The 19,676-nt window shown below is 35.1% G+C and overlaps 1 protein-coding gene across 9 annotated transcripts in view; it reads left to right on the forward strand.

Annotated features, from left to right (window-relative positions):
* SLIT2 (slit guidance ligand 2) overlaps window positions 1-19,676 on the forward strand; it is a 233,067-nt gene that overhangs the window by 144,633 nt on the left and 68,758 nt on the right. For all 9 annotated transcript variants that reach the window (XM_063457821.1, XM_063457823.1, XM_063457825.1 and 6 more), the window contains exons 6-7: window positions 8,960-9,031; window positions 18,525-18,596. In XM_063457821.1, coding sequence (XP_063313891.1) covers window positions 8,960-9,031; window positions 18,525-18,596 — 144 coding nt within the window. The remainder of the gene's footprint in view (window positions 1-8,959; window positions 9,032-18,524; window positions 18,597-19,676) is intronic.

Below are 19,676 nucleotides of genomic sequence, written 5' to 3' on the forward strand. Positions count from 1 at the left end.
GGAGCTGCAGGAGAGGTAAGTAACAGCTCTGCCAGCCCCCTCCCCACTGAATTGCCAATGCCACTGGACCACCAGGGAAGGAGAGCCCCCCTCCCTGCCATGTATCAAGCAGGGAGGGGGGACGAAAAAAATAAATATTAATAAAATAAAATAATAAAATAAAATAATATTTATAAAATAAAAATAATAATAAAAAAATATTAAAATAATAATTTAAAAATAAATAATAATAGAACAAAAAAATGATTAAAATAATACTTAATAAAATAACAATAATCAAAATGTCCACCCCCCACCAACACATACACAAACACACACTGCATCACACACTCACACTTCATTCATATACACACACAGCACTCACACACACACTGCACTCACACACACACTGGATTCATACACACACACTGCATTCATACACACTGCATTCATACACACACATTGCATTCATACACACACTGCACTCATACACACACTGCACTCATACACACACACTGCACTCATACACACACCCTGCACTCATACACACACACTGCACTCATACACACACACTGCACTCATACACACACACTGCACTCATGCACACACACTGCACTCATGCACACACAATGCACTCATGCACTCACACTGCACTCACACACGCACACTGCACTCATACACACACACTGCATTCATACACACACTGCATTCATTCACACACACTGCATTCATTATAAACACACACTATAAATAAATATTCAATTAACATAATTTTTTTAGGATCTAATTTTATTTAGAAATTTACCAGTAGCTGCTGCATTTCCCACCCTAGTCTTATACTCGAGTCAATACGTTTTCCCAGTTTTTTGGGGTAAAATTAGGGGCCTCGGCTTATATACGGGTCGGCTTTTACTCGAGTATATACGGTATGTTTGATGTACTGTTGATTCCATGTATACATGTATGGAAAAAGTTTTATGGTAATCCTTATTTTATTATTTATTTTCCTCTTGTATCCTTGCTACATTTCTAACGTGTCAATGTATGACTTTTCTACTGTTGTTGTTGTATGTACATGACACATATGGATAAATCATAAATAAATAAAAAAAATTGTAAAAGCTATATGAGAGCATTTCGTGAGCATTTTTACATAATTGTTTTTAGTTCACTAAACACGAACATTTATAGCAAATAAAAAGCTAGCCCAGTCATTTAAAAAAAAAAAGAAGGAAAAAATATCCTATTAATTGCAGTGTTTTGTATTATTTTATTTAAAATTTTTCCTTTATTGTTTGAGCAAAATTTAGGCAAAAATAGCCAATCAAAAATAGCCAATTTGTAAAAAAATTCCAACTCATTTCATATTTTTGTCCGATTCTGCTACTTTGAACGGACTTTTGCAAGTTGCTTATCATCTCAACAAAACACACTGTTTAGTGAATAGATCACATTTTTGAATCAGGAAAATAGTAGGTGGGCAGAGGACAAGCTTCAGTTGAGACACAGCATATTTAATTAGGAAAATAACCTTCATACAGCCTTGATCCCTTTTTACTCGTGATAACGATGTTATCTATAAATGATCACCAGTTTGACCAATGTGTATCCTTCAGCTGTTATTGATCTGCAACTCCTTTTACCCTCAGCCAGCAAAATGGCATACACATTTATTGTATGGGCTAGGAGCAAGTAAACATGCTAAACTGTAATATAGCTACTAAAGTCCTAATTATTAGAACTGAGTCATGGACTGTAGACTGTAAGCTCGTTTGAGCAGTGTCCTCTTCATCCTATCGTTCCTGTAAGTTTTCTTGTAATTGTCCTATATGTTTATAGTTCAATCCCCCCCCCCTTTATTGTAAAGCGCTACGGAATCTGTTGGCACTATATAAATGGCGATAATAATAATAATAATGGTAGAGTTAGGTCATAAACTGGCAACTGAGGGGTGTAAATGAACAACCAGCATTAGTGTAAAGCATGAGCCTTTATTGATAATACTTTGCCATCAAGCAGAGCAAGGCAGATAGATGATGTCAGTGCTGAAAACATTGCATAACATTATCTGCATGGCATTACCCAGGTACTGTGACCTTTACTAAGGCTCGTGGTGACCTATTCTCTCTCTGATGTATTGTTTTATAACGTTTTTCCAGTAGTAAAATGTGTGAAACTGTAGCGACGTTTTTCAGGCTAATTGAAATAGTAAATTCTTAATGTGCCTGGATGGCTCGGTTACTGTAATGCTTTTTAAGGAAAGTCAGTGGAGAATGACCACATACTTAAAGGGGCAGTAAAACCTACAATAAGTCTGGCTGGAGACTTATTGTAGGTTTTACTGGAGAATAAAATCCTCAGGTAAGAATAGACAATACTTGCAATAATTTATTACTACTCGACTGGTAACATAGGCCGCCACTAAAAAGCCAGAGTATAGAGAAGAGAAAAATATTACATCAAATCAAACTGGTACCAGGAGTAGTTATGGTGCATAAGATGTTGCTTTAAGAGATACAGAGTACAGAGTATCTCTTAAAGCAACATCTTATGCACCATAACTACTCCTGGTACCAGTTAGATTTTTTTTCTCTTTCCTTTAACAGGGTTATTTACTAATGTGAGAATTCAAAATGAATTAAATAAGGCAAAAGTAGCCAATTTGGTAGTGTAACTGACTTAGACAATTTTTCCAATTCAGCTATTTTGGCTTTTAATTTAAAATTCATTTTGAATTCTCTTTAAATTCTCACTTTAGAGAATAACCCTGTAGGTCTTATGCAGAGTCTCCCGAATAGAGCTTTAAGGAGAAACGTTGTCCGTGTGTTCGTACATTGGGTGGTATCACAGTTAGTTGCAGTTAGATTTATTGTTGCATTGGCTGAGATAGCATGCATGTCAGTATGTTATCAGTATAGTTGTTTTAACAGGTCCACTTTACAGTTACTAGATCCTGCTTTTAAATAAATCAGAAGATAGTATCAGACTAAGGAAGGTATTGTGAGTGCCCATGCATTACTATGGCAGTTTCCTACCTGGTGCTTTAGTACATGTGACTGCACTGGGATCATCATTGACTGATGACATTGATCACAGTCAGATGCGCTACACTTGGGTGAGGAATTAATGTACTGTCACTTTCCAAGAAGTGACATTTCCTCATTAGTCTAATACCAAAGTAGAAAGGACTTTTAACGAGACAGTTACAAAATGTAAATGTATTGTATAAGCAGTTGAAAACAAACAAAACATAACATATATTCATATTCAGATAATTAACTGAAATCGCCAAGGGCACTATTCAGTGGATAATATTAATGATCATCAGTCCAACAGATCAATATGCAGGAAAAGTAAGTACAATAAGTATTGCAAGTCAGAGAAAAATGTCTACACCCATTGTAGGGGGTTTGCTCACTAAAGGATTTAGATTAACAAAAATTCAAAAAGCATTTTGGGGGAAATTATTAAGGTTTACTACTCAGTAAATTAGATTCAGCTGCGGACACTTGTCATTGTCCACTGGGATTTAACAGTTAGCCAACTTGCTGAACCTGTCACTACCAAACGTTTATGACAATTTCTCTATCCAATTGGTCACGTTAGGGATTCCAGTTCCCAAGCTCATTATATCCCACCCTGAATAGCCATACGATGTAGTAATAATTATGGCATTGATTAATTTATTGCTCATTCAGACAGTATATTAGCAATGGAATAATTGCATCACTATTTTATTGTGCTGCTAATTCCAGCACCATATTCATGTACTAATCCCATCAGCAAATTAGTTTAAGGATAGTTAGACAAGCACCATACTGCTAATTCCGAAAGAATATTAATGTAATGCTAATTGTCGAAGCATATTAATAATTCTGGCTATATGTAAGAATAATTCCAGTAGCATTTATATATATGGATAATTCTGGCAGTATAGAAAATGTTCCAATCATTCAAACATCGTAATGGCATATGTAAAATTCCATCCTAATACTAGTGTGTAAATAATTCGGACAGCATAATAACATACAATTAATTACAGCAGTATGATGTGAAAGCTGGTGAGATAGTACGGGTCAAGGTGGGGTATCAGATTCGATCTCTGAAAAAGGCAAATTAGTATTGTATGCAGCTGATAAAATGATTATCTTTTGAGCTGGGTAATGATAACATCTAAATCCCAGAACATACTTGAAAAAAGTTCAGTCTACCCTTCCAGGTTAAATGCTTTGAGCTTGTTATTATATTGTTCTTCATAAGGCAGAACTTTCTATTCATCGGTGGGTCAGAGGACTTTTTTTCTTTCTGCTTGATGTTGGAGCATTGTTGCAGTTATTTGCTTTCATTCTGCTACAAGATCGTCTGCATTGTCATGCAGTGATACAATATTGATATTATTTAATGATTGATGGGGAAAAAAGATGATCGATTGTTAGGGGATAGCAATTAAATGTTGATTTTATTCACAGAGCAAGTGAGAATTGACTAATAGAGGGAAAAAAATTAAAACCCTAAAACACACACATACACACACATACACACACACACACACACACACATAATATAAACTGCTCTTTAAGGGTTAATGGCTAAGGAGAGATAATGGACATGTGAAATTAGGCAAAAGCATTGTATCTCATATGAGCCCTTTTAAATATATAAAGCACTGACCAGCATCTGTTGGCAGTAACAGGGGTTTCTGGGTGTGGGATTCTCTTCAATGATTTTTCCTGAGTGAGAGCTGAATCGTCAGACTCAGCAATGATTTAAATTTTGACAGCAAAGGATAATAAGAGATGGGGATACATACAGCTCAGCCTTTTACAGATTAACCTACACACTGCATTAGGCAAATTTGACGGCAGTAAAAGATTTTGGCAATTTGTCTGGGAGCAATTTCTCTTTGCTGTTGTATTAAAAGGAACATTTCATGCCACTGTGCAATTTAAACGACTTTGATCGATAGCTCGAGAGGTTAAAGTATGGTGCTGTACATCTATATTATCACTTTCATAAAAAGGTAATTTACTTAATTGCCAGGCAGAAATTAATCTAGAAAATTGGAGAGCCTTTTTAGCAGGATGTTGCGTTTCCTAATTCCACGCATTGCAGTGATGAAGGAAAGTCTTGTTGAGAGAATTTATATAATGTTCCTTTTGTCCTTATGCAGTCTAAACTATAAATACCAAGCATTTACATCTGTAATCTTTTACCATAATTACAATGCTATGTTTGTACTGAGGGATAGGTAGGGAGTGCTTTGAAAGACTTATAGTGAAGCAAGAAAACAAACTATATAAAGTTATTCATCAGTCAAAAAAGGATGTAAATGCACTGACTGTTGGCCTTGCTCCCATTGTGTTGAGTGGCAGTTGCACAGCAAGAATGGCTCGAATAACCTTTTCTGTGTAAATTAAACTATATGACTTATTTATAGAGTTCTAAGTTATCGATTTTGTTTAATATTTCACTGACAGGAAAATCTTATAGGGTAAGGGTGACTGGAGAGTGGAACTCCAGCTGATGTGGAACTACGACTCCCAAGATCCTTTGCAGTTGCAGGTCTGAAGCAGCTGGAGTTTTGTCTTTGTCCACTGCAACTGCCCCTACTTATCTGAACATGCAATTAGGAATATCTGATTTAAAGTCACAGATTACTGATACTATGCTTTCATACATTCTATACACCCATTAGCAAACTCAAATAAAGGATATTTGCAGAACGAATTCAAAGGAAAAAAGGTCGGGGGCATTAGACACTTTTTTTTAAAAAAAGGTCATAATGTCTAACTTAATTGTGGTGTATACTTTCCCTTTAAGTAATTGCAGGGTCGCCCTTGGGACACCAGTTAGAATTGTGAGGGCTTTTCTGCTCTCTTTAGATTGATTTGAGCAATCCCACGGGGTGTTGTTTGTAATCATCTAAAGGGCTGATATTCAAGTTGATGGCATGGAAGCTTTTAAGATTCGGAGAAATACACTAACAGTGACCTCACATGGGTCAACTTCATACAGCATGATTAATGGGTTAAGTTGGTAGAAATGCTACTGTTTTACTATTTATATTTTTATAAAAATATTTTACCAGGAAGAATACATTTGGATTTTTCTTGTTTACAAGTATGTCGTGGGTTCACAAAACATTGCATTGATGCAATAGGATACAATAAAATAACAAAAACAATATTAATACACAATATATAAACAATATATTTCTTTAGTACATGTTGTAAAATTTTACTTTGTAAAAATAAAATGCAGAATCTTCACAAGCATATCCTGGTGGTGGCAGTCAGGAGGGGTTTAATATACATATTTACATATTTTTGTACATACATTTTCCTCTGTAGAAAACACATTTGTACCGAGTGAATTTCTCAACATTTGGGGCTGATAAATGCATATTGTGAACAATTCAACCGTTCCGGACATAGCGTAGCTTCTTATTTAATTTGTTCAGAGAGGGTTTACCAGTAGGAATATATTGATATCACTCATTCAAACTATATAATGGGGCCCACCATATATAATTCATATAATATGACACTTCCTTGAAAAAGGGATTATCAGGAATAGAATCACATGTTTAGGGCAGGATGTCCAATGCTACATTAGCATCTGGTGACTAAAAGGGTAGAAATTGTCTTCAGTCGCCTGCAGAGTGTAAAATTGATTTCTGCATTCCTTACTTCCAGCTGCAATTTGGCATGTGGTGTTCAAAGGGTTAAGGCTTCTGTCGGGAGTATTTTATATTTTTTTATTCTTAGAATTTTTGTTTAATTCGTATATATTTTTGGAGCTTGTTTGGACAGTGGTATATGTCTGCTAAACGCCTACGTGTCATGACTGTTTTCTACTTTTCAAAGTATTTGTTTCAGATCGGTTTATGCTGGCTGCGTCAAGGAGGTTAACGCTGGTAATAGCCGAAGATGTGAAAAACATCACTGACTTAAATATTGTTGTTAAGTAAAGCTTCTTCGCAGCAATTTTGTCTGTCAAATAGCAGGCCATCAGAACCAGGTCTATTGTAAAAAAAAAAAAACATAAAAGGTCCAAAGCCAGCATTGAGCTGTTAGCTATCCGGTTGTGACACATCTGAACGGTGGTCCACCTCAATGGCCTCACCATGAGTAAGCATTGGGGAGAGGGGACATGGTCATGTATCTCCACCATAACATACCTTGTCAACTATCCACTATTTAGTATCTTATTAATAAGTCTTTAGGACTTAGGGCAAGGGCCGATTAATGTTTTAAAGTCATGTAACAACAGAAGCAGCTTGACTGTCGTATTAGACTTAGGCAAAAATCTACCAAATCTAACAAGACGATACTTGTTTTGATTACTAGACAAAATGCTTTATTAGTGAATGCTGGAAAGAGTAGCTTTAGATTAGGGGTAGGCAACCTTCAGCACTCCATATAGTGTGGACTACATCTTCTATTATGATCTTACAGCTATAAAGCTGGCAAACCATTAGAGGAAATACAGTCCACAACATCTGGAAGACAACAAGGTTGCTTATCCTTGCTCCAGATGATATTCTACATTGAATGGTTTATGTGCACCGTTAAGGTATTCTCGTCTATGGAGCTTTTGTTTATTTGAGATGTTCAGAAATACGTTGGTTCATTTACAAAGCAGCAAAATTGGACAAATATAAAACCGAATTGCAATTTGTAAAATGCACTGAATTCTATTTTTTTTCAACTCCACCATTCTGGTATTTAATTGGAAATTTGGTTTTCAATTCAGCATAATTCAGTGTTTAATAAATTAAAAAAAAAAAAAAAAAAACATATCCTTTGAGAGAATTCACTAAACTCCTGATATATGATTATTGACTTGGGATAGTTTTCAGTTATATCTGGAAATCATTAGATGTAGTAAATATTATATGATAAACTTACTGATCCTATTTATTGATGCTTTGGTTCCATAAAATATATCTGTTTGTGTGCAGCTGTTCATATTTACCACCGGGGCCCAAGTAATACAGAACAACGTACTAGTTCCTCAAGACCACATTTTAACATCTTCTACAGCAAGATCAACTTTATGCTTATTTTATATATAGGGTCTGTCAGCACAAGCAAATTTCTTCCAAAGATATTTAACGAAATTTTGAAACGGCTAATGTTTTGTTTTTTAAAACCAGATTTGAGTGCTACAGAGAAATAATCGTGTGTGTTTTCAAACAGGTGTAGTTACATTACTCCAACATGGCTTCCCTTAGAATTCTTTATCGTAAAGGAGGAAAATAATATAATTTGTATCTGAACTGTCAGAAAGTGAATTCAAACTGAATTTCAAATTACGATTCTGCTAAAAGGGCTAGTCTAATCATCCTCGCTATTACATAAGGTTGTTGTGATTGTGGAGCTTGTAGGCTGTGCACATTAAAAAAAAAAAAATACAAATGCCACAACAGCCATGCCATGGACTCAGACGCATGGCCACAAAAAGTACAGGGAATTGAGCTAAAGCCACCCACATTATACACGAATTGCTTCTTTCCTTTTCTTGCCAAAGATCGTAAAAATTAACATGCAGCTGGCTCCTCTGATAAATGGATTTTGTTAGGTCACTGAGGGGATGCGTGTGACATTAAGTGATTTACCGTCCTTTACCTTAATGAAATTGTTTCAGCGAGATGACGCTGAGAGCTTTTAATGGATAGCTTTACTTGATGTAATGAAATTGCATTCCTTTGGCATTTCATATAAGGTGCACTTATTATTTACTAGAGCTTTTTCTCAGAGCTACCGTTTCTGCAGACGGTCAGGAGCAAACATAAAAAGTGGAATTCGTCTGCAGCAATGAGCTAGTCTAGTGACACAGCAAGGCAGAGCAGCGTGTCTGTGAAATGTGTTGCGTTAATGCGGCCTAGCCTGTTAGATCATTAAGGATTCTTTCAAATGCTTAAATGAACTGCTATTCCTCTGTTTAAAGTTCAACCTCCTCCTAATCTGTTTCACAGGCAGCTGGATTACAACCAGATCAGCTGTATCGAAGATGGGACTTTCCGAGCCTTGCGTGATCTGGAAATACTGTAAGTACAGATTTTTTTTTTATTATTTTTTTTACAATACCTCCTTTTACTGTAAATTGATGCTGTGTTGCTATGTTTGTTGTATGACTCAGGAACATAAATCATGGAAGCACAAAAAGGTTATCTAAGTAGACACTAAGTAGTCACATTCGATTTACTGGTTTTATAAAAATATATGTATTTAATGTAAAAATGTTCAAATTATATTCGAACTTCATTGTTCTACTTCGTTAACTCGTACAAATGTACAGTGAGGCCCAATATTGACTCTCCGACTACAATTTCCAAAATTCTGAACCAGCCATGGTTATTAATATTTTCTTTTCTCTATTTTCACTTTTTTTTATTGCAATATAAATGCAAGAGTACAAGGATCAATTATAGTAGATGTTTGTAACAAAACAACCCTTAATTCCATTGTTATTTTCCTTTGTCCTCTGCGCTCATAAAAGGTCTGGACTCTATTAGAATGGATAAACTTTGGTAACATAATAACAGTTCTCCCATTGACATCTATGGGAAATAAGCTTATCTCATATAACAGAATCCAACCCTTATTGTGTATATAAATATTTCTACATGACGTTTTACATGGGTTCGAAAAGGACCACAACTGCGTCATACTTTCCTAATGCTACTTTGACTTTTTGTACATGGTACAGTCAGCGGCAGAAGTGAATGACTCGGAAATCTAATAAATTAATGTCATTTAACAAAATGTGTCACTTTTAGGAACATATCTCTGTCCCTTATCGCAGAATCATTCAGTCATGTTGGGTATTTCCCTCATTGGTACTTTCGGCCTACATTTTAAATAGACTGCTAGACACTAAGCGCTTAGTAAATAAACCCTTAGATCACGTATGTAGTTCCAGGAAGCTTGTTATACAAATTTCCTATCACTAGTATTATAAAAACAAAACTACTTTTTTTTTCTACAGTAACACTTTTATACATCCTTGCCGCCAATGCTGTTCTTTATTTTTTTATTTTTCTTTATTTTTTTTATTTTAGTAGGTTACAAGTCTTTAAATCATTTTAGCAATTTAGTTCTAAAAACAAAATTTTATTGTGTTTTCCCCGATATCTTGAAAAGCACTCTTTTGCGTGATTGTCCCTACAGTATTGCGTTATGTGCTGGAGCTGGTCATTTATAAAGATATTAATAGTAATTAACAGAATTATAGACAGTAAGCACTTTGAGCACAATCATGTTAAATTTGGGATACACTTAAATACTAGAGGTGCTAGAGAATTAGTGTGATAGATCGCCTTACTTAACTTTTGTTCACCTAGTTTGTAAAGAATGGTAATAGCGCATGTACTTTTTTTTTTATTTCTTTGCATGATTGCCTTTAGGGCATCATTGTAAAACATAAATTAATTAGGAAGTATAGAATGCAAAAAATAGAAACATAGTAGAATCTTGTGACAGTAATTGTCAATGGAGTTTTAAAGGCAGGGATCCAAAAAATCACCTTTAATGAGTTTTATTTTTAAGTACTGTTCCCAGGATGCTTGGACATCAATTTAAAGCCTGAACATATTTTTCAAAGGCATCTGTGGGGACTGGTTTAGCCAATCTAGCTACATATTGCTATGTTTTTTATATTTGTAAAAGTAGACTTTGTTCACCGTTCTTCTTCAGACCATATGATATAACTCTGAAAAAGTACATGCACAATTACACCTGACGTTCTAGCCTACATCATTTCCTCCATCGATGTTCGGTTAACCCAAACTCAAAATGTCACGATGGTGAAGATTACAGTTGGCGCACATGATTTCCTTTACAGGTTTCAGATTCATTTGCCAATCCCTCCAACTTGAAAGATAAATATTGCATATTTATATGTTTTAGCACATAATTTGTATTTTTTTTATAGCTTTTTATTGTATGTACAAACAGATGGATAAGACCTATATACTGTGCCCTTTGGGTATGACAGTGCAGATTACTACACCTTAGCGTATTGCAACTTTTACTACCTATATACATAGATATATAAACTTATGTTTTATGCACCATTACTTCTCGCTTATTTTTTTTTTATTGAAAAACATAAATAGGGAAGCCGTAGGTGCTTAAAACATCTTTACAGAAATATAAAGAGGCCCACAAACAAGTCACTTTTGTTTACAGGAGTAAATGGAAAGAAAGAAAAGCTTTGTAATAAAAGTTTTCATGGCTTGGAAAGTATACAGATGCATTTCAGTGTTGACAGTAAGCTACAGTGCCAATGCATGCATTCTGGGACATTACACAGAACACAGTCCATGCTAAGCTATCCGACCTACACTCTGTATTGTAATGGATCTGTGCTTGATCAGGATCCGTTGAATATTTATTGCAAAGGTGTATAATCGTCAGCACGACTTAAAAATAAAATTATTTTTTGCATTCCATAGCATTAAAATGAAGCAACATTTTCTAGTGGCCATAGCTATTTCCTTAAATATCCACCAGAAGTACAACCCATTGTATCAAACGGTTCTTCTTACCATAATAATTTTTGCCGTGAGTAATCTTTAAGTGAAACTTGAAGTTTCTTCTACAAAATTAACTGTTTGCTATTCTGACATATATTTTAGTATCTCTGCATTTGCTATTGTCACCTTGAGTAATTTTTTCTTATTACTATTCTTCATTATATTGGGGTGATCACAATTCTACCTGGTATATTTGCAAATATTAAACCACATTGCTTAATACTTTGCGACCTAGTCTGATGTAGTATAAATACGCTTTTATAGAGAGAAAAACAAGTAGCAAGAGAGGTGAGAACGGACAATAGCTCAATTAGCCTGCCCTTCGGTGGGTCCCCGCTCAGATCTCAAGATGGTTTTAGCTCATCTAGTGCCATTACAGAGAGAACATATCTGAAGCATATCAGACTGGTTTTACCCATATGGGCAGTCCAGATCCGAAATGCCAGAAAGTTCCCTCTGCACGAGAGATAGAGCAACCCCAGACAATCATTTCAACCTTGTAAGGTATCATCAGTGAGGTATAGCCAATATCCCTCTAGGCACTGTGAGCAAGGGGTTCACGTCTGGATTGCCCTTTAAACTTAAGGAGAGAAAAACAAGTAGCAAGAGAGGTGAGAACAGAACGGACAACAGCTCAATTAGCCTGCCCTTTGGTGGGTCCCCACACAGATCTCAAGCTGGTTTTAGCTCATCTAGTGCCATTACAGAGAGAACATCTCTGAAGCATATGAGACTGGTCTCACCCGTACGGGCAGTCCAGATCCGAAATGCCAGCAAGTTCTCTCTGCACGAGAGATACAGCAACCCCAGACAATCATTTCAACCTTGTAAGGTATCATCAGTGAGGTAAAGCCAACATCCCTCTAGGCACCGTGAGCAAGGTTTCACGTCTGGATTCCCCTTTAAACTTAAGGGGAGAAAAACAAGTAGCAAGAGAGATGAGAACAGACAACACCTCAATTAGCCTGCCCTTTGGTGGGTCCCCGCTCAGACTTAAGCTGGTTTTAGCTCATCTAGTGCCATTACAGAGAGAACATATCTGAATCATATCAGACTGGTCCCACCCATACACATTTATAATTCAGGAAAATCATCACATTTAGTACTCCAAAACCTTTTTTTTTTTAATTAAGTCTGGTATTCCATTTTACAGAATACAGTGAGAACATCTGTTTTTCAATGTAGTAACCTCAGTGTTCAATATCAACACATAATATTTTAGGAAAGTGGAAGCAAATAAAAATAGATTTTGAAAGGGAATAGAAGATCTGGAAGAAACACAAGTTAAAATACCTCTTGGTAAGTGCGCAATCCTGAGTTGTCCAATAGTCACTTCAAAGAATTGTAAGTCTTTAAAAGGTCGCTTGATGAAATATATCAGAATGTTGTGTAAAGATGCGCCACTGTTTATTAGCAACAATAAGAATTTTGCTTACTGAGTTCTGTTATGCACATCCTTGTGATGGTGCTTACTCTTAAGGTATTCTTCTTGGCATGAAGATTAAGTAGTTTCCAACCTAGTATGTAAAGAACTCTATTAGCGGATGTACTTTTTTTTTGTACAATTGCTTTTAGCGCATCGTTGTGAAAACATAAGTTCATTAGGAAATGTAGGATTCAAAAAATAAAAATCTAGTAGAACCTGGTCACAGTAATTGTCAATTCAGTTTTAATGGCAGGAATAAAAAAAAAAAAAAAAAAATCACCCCAGCTCAAGCATCTGTGAGGCCAGAATTAGCCAATATAGCCACATATTGCTATTTTTTTTCCATTAGTAAAAATATACTTTGCCTTTCTTCTGAATATATATATCTATGAACACTTACATGCACAATTACACTAGACGTTCTATTCTGCAAAGCTTCCTCTGTCAGTGCTCAGTTATTTTAAACTCAAAATGTTGTGATGGTCAAGTTAGCAGGTGGTGCTTATTATTCCCTTTACAGATTTCAGATTCATTTTCCAATACCTCCAACTTGAATGATAAATATTGCATAATTATATGTTAGGACATAATTAGAAAAACATAATTAATATACCACTTAGCAAGTGTACAGTAATGAGCAGTCCAGTAGAGTCATTTCAAAGAATCGTAGGTCTTTAAGACCTTGGTGCTGAAATGGAGGAAATTTATAGAGGTGTTATGAAAAGATGTGCCACTATTTATGAGTGACAATAAGAAGGTCGCTTGCTGAGGTGTGCTATAAACATCATTGTGAAGCTGCTTACTCTCAATGCATGCTTCTTTGTATCTACACAAGAGATACAGCAACCCCAGACAATCATTTCAACCGTGTAAGGTATCATCAGTGAGGTATAGCCAACATCCCTCTAGGCACCGTGAGCAAGGTTTCATATCTGGATTCCCCTTTAAACTTAAGGAGAGAAAAACAAGTAGCAAGAGAGGTGAGAACAGACAACACCTCAATTAGCCTGCCCTTTGGTGGGTCCCCGCTCAGACTTAAGCTGGTTTTAGCTCATCTAGTGCCATTACAGAGAGAACATATCTGAATCATATCAGACTGGTCCCACCCATACACATTTATAATTCAGGAAAATCATCACATTTAGTACTCCAAAACCTTTTTTTTTTTTTAATTAAGTCTGGTATTCCATTTTACAGAATACAGTGAGAACATCTGTTTTTCAATGTAGTAACCTCAGTGTTCAATATCAGCACATAATATTTTAGGAAAGTGGAAGCAAATAAAAATAGATTTTGAAAGGGAATAGAAGATCTGGAGGAAACACAAGTTAAAATACCTCTTGGTAAGTGCGCAAACCTGAGTTGTCCAATAGTCACTTCAAAGAATTGTAAGTCTTTAAAAGGTCGCTTGATGAAATATATCAGAATGTTGTGTAAAGATGCGCCACTGTTTATTAGCAACAATAAGAATTTTGCTTACTGAGTTCTGTTATGCACATCCTTGTGATGGTGCTTACTCTTAAGGTATTCTTCTTGGCATGAAGATTAAGTAGTTTCCAACCTAGTATGTAAAGAACTCTATTAGCGGATGTACTTTTTTTTTTGTACAATTGCTTTTAGCGCATCGTTGTGAAAACATAAGTTCATTAGGAAATGTAGGATTCATAAAATAAAAATCTAGTAGAACCTGGTCACAGTAATTGTCAATTCAGTTTTAATGGCAGGAATAAAAAAAAAAAAAAAAAATCACCCCAGCTCAAGCATCTGTGAGGCCAGAATTAGCCAATATAGCCACATATTGCTATTTTTTTTCCATTAGTAAAAATATACTTTGCCTTTCTTCTGAATATATATATCTATGAACACTTACATGCACAATTACACTAGACGTTCTATTCTGCAAAGCTTCCTCTGTCAGTGCTCAGTTATTTTAAACTCAAAATGTTGTGATGGTCAAGTTAGCAGGTGGTGCTTATTATTCCCTTTACAGATTTCAGATTCATTTTCCAATACCTCCAACTTGAATGATAAATATTGCATAATTATATGTTAGGACATAATTAGAAAAACATAATTAATATACCACTTAGCAAGTGTACAGTAATGAGCAGTCCAGTAGAGTCATTTCAAAGAATCGTAGGTCTTTAAGACCTTGGTGCTGAAATGGAGGAAATTTATAGAGGTGTTATGAAAAGATGTGCCACTATTTATGAGTGACAATAAGAAGGTCGCTTGCTGAGGTGTGCTATAAACATCATTGTGAAGCTGCTTACTCTCAATGCATGCTTCTTTGTATCTACACAAGAGATACAGCAACCCCAGACAATCATTTCAACCGTGTAAGGTATCATCAGTGAGGTATAGCCAACATCCCTCTAGGCACCGTGAGCAAGGTTTCACATCTGGATTCCCCTTTAAACTTAAGGAGAGAAAAACAAGTAGCAAGAGAGGTGAGAACAGACAACACCTCAATTAGCCTGCCCTTTGGTGGGTCCCCGCTCAGACTTAAGCCAGTTTTAGCTCATCTAGTGCCATTACAGAGAGAACATATCTGAATTATATCAGACTGATCCCACCCATACACATTTATAATTCAGGAAAATCACATGTCGGATGTGATATTGTATATTGTACTGTATAGGAATTACTTGGTTCTGCAATCTGTTTCTAAGCAGGGATGTACTCCCACTCTAGTTGTATCTGGAATAATTACCACAACATGTGTCTCATGCCTCAGAGATGTTTGGAATGTAGTTTAAAACTAGAATACTTGCCTTAACCAAAAGATACCGCACAAAAAAGCAGCATTATCAACATAAGCCCATTGAGTGTGCCGTTTCACTGAATTTACATTTTGTCTGGAGTTAAACCTGACAGGACTAAAGTGACAGATCCAATGAGTTGTGCATACAATTATCTTATAGATAGCAATATAAGATACATAAAGGTAATAGGTATATTATAGGAATAATACCAATGAGCTCTCTGGAGTCATCATAGTAAGCCACAAGACTGAACATCTCATTGGTTATGAATATGGGCAAAATCCGGACTGAGCATTATACCCAAAATATGTAGTTTGGCATTGTGTATCTTTCATATTGCAAGATTTTTTAAAACATCTTATGGTTTTAAATAATGTAGAAGGACATGACTGGGGTTGGGCTTACACCCTACTGACTGTTGAATTTGGAAAATAAAATAATAATAATAATAATAATAATAATAATAACAAAGTATTTAACCAGGAAAGGCACATTCAGATTACTCTGGTTTTCAAGTACTTCCTGGGGATGTTACCATAGCCCAACATCCAGGGATTGTTACTATTACCCAAGTTAATGGTACTAATTTTATCTAGCTCGGAAGAGGTATGAAGGGCTGAATCAACCCCAAGGGTTGAATAGATTCTACTGATGATGCATTAGCCCACTGAGCTATCTCACCGGCATGTAATTTAATAATAAACACCTAAAACAAATATCATGTCTAGGGCTTTGGTTAGAGCTAGGGGTTGGCTTTGTATAATCTTATGAACAAAAAAAATGAAATTCCAACCAGTGTAATACTTCCAAAATAGAATACAATGTTCAGTTCGATCTCTTCACTGGTTGGTGTTTCATTTAGAACTAGAAATAATTTTGATCTAACCAATAGCCAAGTAATAATTGCACAGTGTGGTCCAGCCTTTATCTCAATTTGTCTTTCACTTCCATCTAATTTTGCTTTTTATATATTATTTGGTTATATAGTTCACCTTGTAACATGAATAAGACCAAATAAATATGCTATATATAATATCACCAGTATCCTTGCTTCATAGTTCCATGACACCATTGTTAATGGAGTATGAAGTTAAAAAAGTAAACAATTGTAAAAAAAAACCAAAGTGTTCACATTATTATATTCACATGTATTCATTTAATTAATTAAAAGATTTAGGAATATAGTCTTGTTCGTGTTATCCAAATTCCATGTTTTGCCAGATTGGTAATTTGGTGTACAATAAGCTATTTTTTGTCCTTACACATAGCTTAGCATCTGGTTATAGATGAAAGAGTACATGGTTTAAGGCAAAGGTAGACTGTCTTGTGAATTTATTAAAATGTACAATATAATAATTAAAAATTATACTCCCAATCTATTAACCAAAATACGAGCCATGAAAGATTTTTAAGCTTGATTAAATTATATGTCACTGAACTAGAAACACTCTACCATGACCACTTTAATTTTTCAAAAGCAAAGCATAGCCCAAACAGTAATGCGGGTACCATTGCAGTAGTTTAATAAAATGATGGATACCTTAGGCATAAATGTTGGATTTATGGTGCCCACACCCATGGCTGTATATTGAGTAGAATTCTGCTGACAATGGTGGGAGGTGTCTAAGATCACCTCATGAACAGCAGTCCACTGTCGTATTGGAACTTGCGTGAGGGAGCCATTACCTGATAGGAGAAAAACTCTCTAGTCATCATTACCGTACAAAGTCTATTGGCCAAGTCAATGACGTTTTCGATCCTCCTCCTGGTCTTCAGCTTTCATATCTCGTAGAGTAAAACCTCTATTTGAGACAAGAACATCTTCGATATAAGGCAAGTTTTGAGATTTCTGCTGGTGTTGACCACATTTAATTTAAGATTATTTAATTTGTCCTTCTATCCATTTTCCATTTATGCTCAAATGATAGCTACTTTTATCTTCACCATTTATGTTTCTCTTTCCTTTTTGTTTCATCTTTTGTTATCTTTGCTTTTTAGTTTTCAAATATTTTTATTCAACATGGCTAGATTGGTTGTATATTTATTTATTATTATTATTATTATTATTAGTTTTTTTAAGTTAACCTATAGAACACCAACATTTACTGCAACGCTACTTGTAGTCTTATTGTTTCATTTAGTCAAAAAGTGTAAAAATAGGCATTTGATTGTGTCATAAATTTTAGATGTCAGAATAACATGAATTTGTTTTATTTGTCATTGTGATGGTTTAGTTAGCAAAATTGTGAGAGAGACAGACATATTATGCCAAGCCTACTTTAAAACGGTCCCAAATACAGATTTTGGGATTGCATAAAATAATAATAAAAATATTAATCTTTGTAAATCTAATGTATTTTCATGAATAGATCCTTGCAAAAATGCTAACATGGGGAACTTTTGGAGAGTAACGGGTGATGCGTGTGTAGTGTTTGTGACCTTTTTTTGACTTTTGCTCTCAAAATGCACCTATTTCAAGAATTCCTTCATGGTACACTAATACCAAAAGAGAACTGTATTAATTGGGTTGTACAGTTACAGTTTTCATTAGTAGCACTTTAAATAAGTGGAAAATGCCTGTGGGAAATACAATGCAGATGGTAAAATATTTCAAGCTAATCCAGCGATATCTTTAGTTAAGGTTCATTGCAATTAATATGATCGTTGTGCATGATTATTCATTACTGTGGAAACATGTTAAACAGATTTTTCGAGCAATAAACCTTACCCTGCCAAAAGAAAATAGAATACTGTATTACAAATTTTGCTGTTGGTTATTGTGTTCTGACTTAATTTCTTTCATGTTTTATAGCACTCTCAACAATAACAACATCACTCGACTTTCGGTGGCAAGCTTCAACCATATGCCCAAACTCAGGATTTTGTGAGTGGTTCTTCGTTTTGTTTTTTTTATGTGTGCACTGTATGTACTTATAAAACCGTGTTGTTATGAATAAATAAGCTAGTCTGCTTAACATGTAGAAATTAATTAATTTGAAAAAAAACCCAGGAATTTCACAGGTAACTAGTGATCCAACTTCAACATTAATGAAAGCAAGACTAATCCTAAACATATTGAAATTATGTGATCATTGTACTTCTTTTTTACACTTTGTGATACAACTACATTTTTAACCTTTAATATATCATAATTAAGCATTTTAAAGGTCTCACATAAGTGAAACTTGTAAAGGTTACTCAAGTGTCGCTATATTTGCAGTAACATTTTTCAGGAATTAGATCATCTTCATGTTACACTTTTTTATGAACAGAAACGAAAATGTAATTGCAAATTATGTTTAATAATTTGTTCCTTGAAATTTAACTGCTTTTCAGCTATGTTCTTTATAGCTGATATATGAAGAATTATTTTAATGAAAAAGTAAATGTAGGATAGTTTATCAAATAATTACCAACATATAGAAGAATGTAAAGATACAGGTAACACATAACGTAATGCCTTAATATCAATGTTGTTCTTTGCGATTATGACAATCTGGTCTATAATGAATCCTATGCTAAAATAAACTGATCTACCTAATAGCATCAAAATCTCTTCAAAGCCCAGCTCTCACTCAATGAGTATGACATTCCATGTCTACTGTAGAGGATATTCTTCATCAATCCTGTGGTTTGTCCTCAGCACCACCTCTGGGTGGCGTATGAGGTCAGAGAGGGATCTATGTTCTCTACATCATTAATGAATGGCTGGCTAATCCAGATATGCATAGTAACATAACCAATGGCACACATAACCTTTTTAGTCCGTAGCCGGAAATATAAGGTAATAGCATGACCACAGATCAGAACATGGAATCATCCACAGAAATACTGGAGTTCCTTCATTTCACTGCAGAGTGCTTTATCAATGTATGTGTTGATATGTCACAAAAAACATCAATCACATTGCACCACTAGACAACAAGCCGATATTTTGTAAGTATAGAGACTCCTTTTTTTTATT

The sequence above is a fragment of the Pelobates fuscus genome, chromosome 6, assembly GCF_036172605.1.
Source record: "Pelobates fuscus isolate aPelFus1 chromosome 6, aPelFus1.pri, whole genome shotgun sequence".
In the NCBI taxonomy this organism is placed as follows: Eukaryota; Metazoa; Chordata; class Amphibia; order Anura; family Pelobatidae; genus Pelobates; species Pelobates fuscus.